At 32.6% G+C, this 9,454-nt stretch overlaps 1 protein-coding gene across 1 annotated transcript; it reads right to left on the reverse strand.

Moving 5' to 3' along the window:
• Positions 1-4,728: 4,728 nt before the first annotated feature.
• On the reverse strand, positions 4,729-8,539 carry LOC124364339 (DNA-directed RNA polymerase I subunit RPA12-like). Its single transcript, XM_046819726.1, has 2 exons — positions 8,358-8,539; positions 4,729-4,914 (listed from the first exon to the last, which is right to left on the reverse strand). Exons 1-2 carry the CDS (start codon positions 8,470-8,472, stop codon positions 4,733-4,735), a joined length of 297 nt encoding a protein of 98 aa, XP_046675682.1. The 5' UTR covers positions 8,473-8,539; the 3' UTR covers positions 4,729-4,732.
• Positions 8,540-9,454: the final 915 nt, after the last annotated feature.

Below are 9,454 nucleotides of genomic sequence, written 5' to 3' on the forward strand. Positions count from 1 at the left end.
GATGATATCCAACCCCTCTTGTATTTGACTGGAAACACTCCATTCTCTCTTAGCTTTTTGAAGGATCGTTGTCTGGTCTTTGCTGTTTTGGACCTGACCTCTCCCCCCGTCAGAGAACAGAAAGTCTTATCTCGTGTAGAGTTCACAAGGAAAGTGCATCTTCAGTAACAATTTCAATGTCTTCTTACTTACCGTTAGCCATTAGTAAAGGCTCCACAGGTTTTGAGTTTTTAAAGCCCGGTATCTTCTAGCAGACAGTTAATGTTTTAAAAGAAGTTTATCCAGGTTCTCATTTCGTTATTTCTTATATTCAATTAGGACATTCTGATATATGAACCATTTATCTGTTCTTCTTGCCCATTTGAGGAGTTTTCCAGTTTAGTTTTTAATTGTTTCTAGTCTCCTTGTCCACCAAGGCACATCTTTCTTTATCCTATTGATTATGAGAGGGCTGTTTTTATATCAATTGGACTGACCTTTCTAACAGCTCTTTCGTGCAATGTGATACAAATAGTCATTTCAGTTGTTTTTACAGTTCAATCTCGTTTTTCTGATAGAATTCATTTCTGCCAACTCTTCTGCTAGTCTCTATATCCCCTCCAATTAGTAGATTTAGGAACCCTGTATGTCACATTAATCTCTACTCCCGCCTCTAGATCGAACCTAATGAAACTATGGTCTAAACGTAAGGCTTCCTGTGAAACATACCACCTAAGTTGACACCGCTTAGGACTTTAGATAAGATAATGTCCAACACATCTCTCCTAACTTATGTAATAAACGTTTTCTAATTCCATATCATTAGAAAAAATTAACTGGAGTATATCTGCACCTCTAGAATTAATTTTGGTGCTGCCTCATTAGGCGTGGTGCGCATTACAGCCACATCCGAGGACGAAGGCCACACCTCTTTCTCCGTAGTAGCCTATCTATGACAGTTTGTTGGTGGATTAGGGAAATATGCTGAGGTACAATTACCTCTTTTGTCCCTTGAGTGGCAACTTATATTGCCACTACGACCAGGTCTCTAGTTATTAGTTCTGCAACAGGAAAACTTGTCCTCGGTGTATAGCGGCTGGACCGAAAAACCTGTCTTCTTTTAAACGAAAACCCTTATATCTCAACCCCAAATAATTCTGAAAAATAATTTCTATCACCCAAAATAGTACTTTTATAACCTTCAGTTTGCTACTATTTGTAACGAAGTAACAGTAAAAAAACGTGATAAAGCACAACTTTGAAATTTGGACCACCCTGTATACAAAAAAACTGAATAAATTAAAACATTTCTTCAAAATGATTATTGAATAAAGAAATTTTTAATGAGGTACAGCTTGATCTATTTTTTACATTTAGAAACCATTCAAAAATAACCCCTGCCCAACAAAATATTTTTTAAGCAATCAAAAATTATTTTTGTAATTCCTCAGCTCAGTCACTATAGATACAGACTTGTGGTCTGTCTCAGAGTGTATATACACCATGTAACAACAAACTTGGTACGTTTTCGATCTGATTTTCAGGATATATTCGCAAACCATCTGTGAAGCGCTTAAGTTTGATGTTTTATTATATCTAATGTCTATACTCTATAATATAAAGAATGAGGTTCGGGTATATAATTTTTTGATACAAACATCATAAACTATTGTCTGAAACCGTAATCCACTGAAGAAAATACATTACAAATAAAGTCAATATATTTATTTTTAAACTATGTTCTTCCAACTACAACATTTTTTATATCATGTTTTATTACTATGATAGTCTACAGAAAAGGAAAATTAAAATTGGACATAAATAAATGATTAAATAACTTTAATATGGTTACATATAATCCTAAAATCTTGATCAACATTGGCTCGATGATTCATGAATTTTTCATTTTCCTTGAATCTGAAAAATAAGAAAAACAAAGATCAGGCATGTATTTAAACACTTCACATAACGTACCTATGGTGAGAAGGATTGATTCAATGCGGATGTTAAGTTTAGCTCCAGTTCACGTCACTCTTAGTGCAGCGTCTAGAATCTGACATTGTCACAGACTTGGTTGGCTCCTAGAATCGGGAGGAGTCATGTTCGTCTGAATAGTTAAAAAAAATTGGTGACGAAGAAGCTCAAAATGAACTCTTTACATTGTTTTGACATCAGGACACATAGACTACAAAATACAGTGTAATCTAGGTGAAGTATTTCCATTGTCTTATCAAGTGCACTATCACTAATCTATTGTTTTAATATGGTTCTTCTGCTTTCTTCAGTTATGAACGTTGATTGCTGTTGTCTTGATAAATAACATGGTTCACAGTTTTTATATTGAAGTATCTCTGTACTGTTGATCTTGTTATTTAGTGCTTAGAAAAGAAATACTAAGCCAATAATTGTTCTTTGAGATGCCAAAGTTTGTAGTTTTAGATACGGTACTGTTCCACTGCTCAAATATCAATCTCCAATTTAGGATGCCAAATTGTAATTAGGAATAACAGATTTAAGCTAAAGAGCCACCATTGTGGGAGGGGTCCAAGAGTTAACTCCCAAAATTCTTTGAAAATTAAGCATTTAAAACACTCTTTATTTCATTATGACATTATTTGCTAATATCATGCCTACAATTCACAAAATGTGTTATTGTACAGGCGAGTTGAAGAGTTGGACCTTTCTCATGATTGACTATTAACCAACAACCGACCATTTATGATCAATATACCTTCTCACTAGTTGCCAGCTTTAAGACATTTCACACTATCTGCTTTATTGGAGCTATTTTCATTCTTGATTATTTCTACAGATTTTCTTATTCTTGGATAATATTAGGGAATTTTCACATGTACTTTTGTTTTTTCTTAATTCTATTGCATGCTTGGTCATGAAACTGTATTTTTGCTATGGCCAATTTGTCCATATCTTGACATTTTGTGTGTCTAATGTGTTTCACTCACTCATGTGGATATTAAACATTTTGTCTCTGATGTAGGACTGAGCCACAGGAATTTTGTAGACTCCCGGCATACACAGTGGAATCTTGTCATTCACTGGTCTCAAACAATTCTTCAACTTTTGGGCTCGCTTAAATACAGTTTTGACATTGTATTCTTCCTGTTTTACCTTTATTTTATGATTCCCTCCAAAGAGTCCGGACCCCCCTAAATTTTTTAATTACTTTCTAAGTAAATGATTATTATTATTTAAATAATTCAGTATTACTGACATGTACTGCTGAAAGATCGTTCTCAACAAAGAAACGGGGGCAAGAACGTTTTAAGGAACAAAATGGGGCCCTACTCTCTGTCCACTACCGGAAAATATCAGTTGCCTGGACCCCCCAAAATTGTTTTCTGGCTACGTTCTTGCAGCTATCTCGATATACCGATGCCTGATTAAATCATGTAATCAATACTATGAATTTCTGGGCTGGATGATTTTGAAAATCCATGTTCAGACATCTATTGATGTGTTATTATTATTTCTTCCTTCAGACAAGTCACTTTTCAATCGCTGTTAAGAACTAGTTTATTAATACCAATATTTAAAGGAGGGGACAGTACATAATTAGACTTAATTTCATAAATCTCAAGTATTAGTAAAATATATGAACTATTGTTTTTAAACAGATTATAATCTTATTTGACATCAAATAACATTGTAACAGACACACCGATTGGCTTCGTTAGGGGCTGCTCTACTTGTGCAGACTGTCGGCTTTCATATTCCAAGTTGCTGTAATTCCACGCTTAATAGTAATATGCATTAAAAGTAAAAAAATGTAGGGAAAATATTTTCAGGAAACATAACTATTACTAAAGTATATATCAATTAAATGACGTAGAGGTAAATTTTTGAAACATGAGCTTCATTATTGTTACTGTCCTTTACCTCATTTTATAAAACAATGACAAATCAGAAATATTTAAACACTTGCTGTTACCTGTGACGAAATAACACAAACAAGTACTGTAGTATTATATAGAAGCCACTAATTTTGGAAGTTTTCTTACCGGGGACCTAAAAAAGTACATTATTAGAAAGAAAAGACTTTTTTTGGCTTACTTTGAAAACAACATGACAATCGGTTCTTGTACTATTTGTTATTATAATATAATATAAAATAGGAAAGTTCATATGTCCAAAGCGATTTGACACCGGAAAAGTAAGACAATCTGGAACGTGATCTGAGGTCAGGCAATACGCTAGCCATCAGTGTAGGCTTTGGTGGCGCCACCCTATGCTTATGACGAAAAAGAAAATTATCCCTCGAGATAGTACTCAAATTCAAGTTCAGATTATATGAATCCTCGTAAAGCTTATATTTAACTTTGTTACTACTAGTAACATATTATATACGATAACCTAATCTTAACCTAGTTACTTATATTGTGTAATAACAAGTCGTAGGTAGGGATAGCGTAACCTCCTTCTTGCTGACTTGCTTCCATTTGGGAGGCAGAAAATAAGAACCAATCGTCATAACGACTTGTACTTTTTCCACTTAGCCAAATAAAGGCTGTTCTTTCTAATAAGGTACTATTTTTTAGGTCTCCGGTACGAAAAACTGCCAAACATAGTGGCCTAGGGATAATAACAATTTTCTATACTAAATTTCTATACTAACATCATCTGCTGTTGTATTTTTATTAGTTCAGTTTACAAATGTAGCATTAGTGTGCAGTAACTATTACTAAACACACGAACTTACTTGCACTTGGTACATGTGTAGAATACGGTTTGGCCCTCATCTGCTGACCGCAGCTGAAGGGTTGCGTATGACATTCGGGTCGTTATTGCACTTGGGACATCTCCTCTCCACGACAGGTCCATCAGCTTCCTCACCTTCGTCCATTTCAACTCTTTTTTTTCCTGTTTCTGAATATCTATTAAAGTATATCCTGTAGTTGGCCTCCATTCTTCCAAAAACTGGAAAAGGAAAATTATTGTAAGTATCATGTAATCTGACCTTTCTTACATTTTATTGATTAATAAATTCCTACTTTACTTTGAAATCTATTAACCGTACATGTTACATACAACTACAAATGGAATTATCATGACAATCTATTGTAAACAGTTCGAAAAATTATTACCAGACAACAATCGGTAATTAGTTGTTAATGGAATTCTTAACATCTGGTTGATTCTCTATAACTGGCAACCATTTATAAATAACTAAACTACAACAACAAGTTGAATAGAAATGTTCTTTATTCTTTACATTACATTATTTTAAAGGCTTTAAATTGGTTTATGTCATATTTACTTAACATGCAACAGTTTGTACAGATAACCTATTTAAATAATAAAACATTTGAAAGCACATATACATTTTCTACAGTTAAATCTATACAATAGATAAGAATCCTCAAGGGTAAGTTCTAGCACCTCTACTTTTCATCTGTTATATCAAAAGTATACAACATCTTGAAGGTAATGGGCAATTATTTTTTGTGCAGGTGATAAAAACTATATCACATTGTTTAAAAATCTCATGTATTTGTACTATTTTTCTTTATAAATTTATTTATTATACAATATTCTCATTGCCTCCATGGTTACCCCTAAAACCAATGTTAATTTAATGCTCAGCTAAGCCCCATGGAATAAATACACCATAATTGAACTCAATATTCAAAAAGCTTCATGCAAAATTTCAAGACTTATGTAAGTTTTATTTTTTTATCAAGAAAATATAGACTATTTTAACGTGATTGGAAGGTACCACAAGTGGTTTGTAAGTAGTTAGTATGTACATACGAAATTAGGATGTTATGGTCACGTTAATTTTGCTTATTTGTTAAACTTATGTTTGTTTTTTACACTATTTATTAATGTGTAAAAACTTTGGTTAATTTGTTTGCATTATTTCCAAATTTATTTTTATCTACACCGGTAATGAAATTCATATTAATTAACATACTGCAATTGTCCTCCTGAAGAAAACAATATAGGATTTTTAGAGGATGAAAATAACAAATAATAAATTTTAGAAAATTAAAAGTGGAAAAACTACTTTTCTTGCAAGATAGTAGGAAGTTATGGTTAGATAAACTTAACAATACTTTATTGTTCTGCCAAGTTACGTTTCCTAGCTAGCAGTAATGGCCGGTGGCATTCACGATCCGAATAAACAACTTGAATTTGATTGTTTTATTGATAGGTACTACCTCGAGGGATGTTTTTCGTATGTCGCCATCAGCACCGAAGGTGTTATAGCTGCGCTGATGGCCAGAGGCACTTGTGTCAGGCCGATATGAACTTTTACTCAGAACATCATTAACATGTTTTTTATTTGTATCAAATTCTTCTGATTCAGCATTATGGTGGACTACAATATAATTAATGGCCACCAACACAATCGGATGATGATTATCGATTTAAAATATCAATACTATCAAATACAACATTTGACACCTATAGAGATTCATAATTAATCATTGCCAGATTTCTTTATTTAGACTAGTGACGTCATTACCAGCTGTTGCTAATGACGTCATAACCAGCTGTTATTTCGTTGATATAGGAGGCTAGTGACAGTGACAAGAACTATATGATGAATATGCAAATATTGGTTCAAAATGTTTTTATGAACAAAGAAATCTTTAAAAAACTGGTCTCAGAAGTAACTGCATTGCCGATCATCTTGCAGGATATATGTATTGACAAAAAATTATGATTATTGGTGGTGGTTCATTCGAACATGTTTTAAATGCTATCACACATGTCAACCCTAATTAATTGTAAGACAGGGCCTTATGGCCCTAAATTCGCCCTTTTGTATATATAATACAAATAAAGTCATTTGAATTTGAATTTGAATTTGAACCCTGTGAAGTAATAGTAATATATGGCCCAATAGTACTTTAGATAGGCTAAAATTTTACAAAACAAATTCATTTCTTTTACATATAAAAATATAGCTCATCTATATTAAGATTTTTAAAACCTAAAACTTAGTTCAATTTGACATCATCGTTCATAATTTATCTGAAGTATACTTGTTTGAAAATAAATTCAAAATTATTTGTATCTTTATTGAATAATGGTGACAAGAACAGTGACATATTACGTGTCTTCTTTGTTCCACAATCAGTTACGTTTATCCTCAAAAATAAATAAGATAAATAAATGTTATTGTTTTGTTGTAATTAAGTTTATATATTATATTTAATTTGTAAATTATAATAATATTTATACATTAATTTTTAAGATTGAAAATTAGTCAAACCATGTTGTTTTTTGAAATATCTATTACCTTATTTGATCCGACATTTTGCTTTCAGTCCTAAATGGATGGTCATCAATATCGATGATTCCATATCATTTTATAATCATCATATGATTGTGTTGGTGGCCGCTTGTTGTACTGCAGCCTCATGTTTATTTCACATAATCAAAGACGACGAAATAGCTGATGTCAGCAGCAACCAAAACGAAGTTGAAAAACAATCAGGACAAGAAACACATGATGCCCAGCAAAGATGTAGAACAAGGAGATATTAGTCCGCACGAGATAAGTTCTATACCTTCATCATTGTCACCCTCTGAAACCTTAATTTTTTGTTCAGGAGGACTATAGCAATAGGTTAATAATGCGAAACCTGTCTTTTATCACTCCAGCTGTTAACTTTACATTTGGGTAGGGTACGATAAATGGACTCGGTTTTTTTATATCGAAGAATGTAGTCTTCGATACCTAATATTCGCATCTCAAATCCTAGACTATCAATCGATATAAAAGTATCTAATAGTCCTCAATAACAATCATACGTTTTAAATTAAAATAAAATGGGGTTTCGTTCCCACAAATTTCACATAATGGGGTTTTTGGTACGAGTCCAACAGATTGAAGCCATAAAAAACAATATATTTTATTTATGTCTTATCAGCATTCAAAGCAATGTCGTGTAGTTTTCTAAAATTGACAGCCATTTTTAATAATTGAAATTACTTATGTAAAGTTGAAATATTACCCTACGTGTATTATTTTAAAGTGTTTACAGCTGTTGATATAGACTATTTTTTTTAAGTTAATAATTCAAAATAATTAATCAGTATCGATTGATTATATCGATGGTTATGATTAAGTAATATAGTTTGCCAAATGCGATATAAAAAACCGGGGTCCGCTTATCATACCCTACCCTTACATTTACCCAATTTAGATAAGCTATCACCCTCTTATCAATTTTGGAGATAAAAAACATTGTATTATTCAGTCAAAGGGTTAAAAGAGGCACACAACAAAACAACTAAGAATTTGGTTTTCCTCAGTTATGGCTGTCGTTTAGTCAAACATAACCTTAAAACTAATACTGTGGCAAACAATGTTATTACACCCACAAACTATCACGATTGGCACTAACCTTCAGGTCCATAGGAAGTTTTGCATAAATAGCATGTTACTCCCCCTGCTTCACCAACTAAAGGTAATATAGTACCACACTGTGGACAAAAACCTGGTTCTCTTACATCCATCATAATATCGAGGTTAGAAGGTTTCTGAATACGGAGTGGCTATATGCCCGGTCACCGGTCTTAGTTTCAAAGGACGGGAACGACTATGACGTCACAGACTTGACGCCAAAGGTTTTGAAGTAGCTCTAGCACTGTGCATTGTTATTAAAATGGCGGGTTGTAGAAAGTTTAGTTCTTTTGACCAGTTGACAACTTTTATCAATAATAAAGAAAATACCGACCATATTCAATTAAGAATAAGTGATTCGAGGTTTGCTATATACTTTAAACTGTACCAATATCCCTTCTATAAGAACCTACTGTCCTGATAAAGTCCGATAATACTTAAGTGATTAATAATAAAACTATTTTTAATTGGTAAATGGAAGAATTAATTTTCAAATATCTCAAGACGAGAGACTAATTTCCCTCTTACCACTTACATACAATATACAATGAAATCATAATCATTTGAGTGTTATTAGTAAATAAAACAAAATGTTCCAGTTATTTTATGCTATTAAATGACATACATATTTAATATGACAAAAATTATTTATAATTAATTATGATTTCTCTTAATGACTATTAATTGAAACATTCCAGTAAAATTGCGAGAACAAAACTATATCTTAATAAACTACGAAGTGTAGATTCTGGTACATGGTTAATTTTTAGTTGTATATTTTTATTCTGTTTTAATTTATTTAAGCGTACACTTTTATTACATTAACGTTCAATACATTAGCAATGCATAATATGCAATTAATAAAATAGTCTACAAATTGTGTTTTTTATATTTCTAAGGCACTGGTGTTAATGTGACTGTTATGGCTGACCTTTCGTTACGTCACGGTCGACGTCACCACTCATCGCCCGTCTGTCTAATCTACAGACGGTAACCGGCCATATAGCCACAGCGTTCTGAATAATCTAAATCACGTGCTCATAATACCCAAGTACGAGTGTCAGTCAGTGTCAAGTCAAGTCAAATGTAATTTTTTTT

Source organism: Homalodisca vitripennis, chromosome 6, assembly GCF_021130785.1.
Source record: "Homalodisca vitripennis isolate AUS2020 chromosome 6, UT_GWSS_2.1, whole genome shotgun sequence".
NCBI classification, from domain to species: Eukaryota; Metazoa; Arthropoda; class Insecta; order Hemiptera; family Cicadellidae; genus Homalodisca; species Homalodisca vitripennis.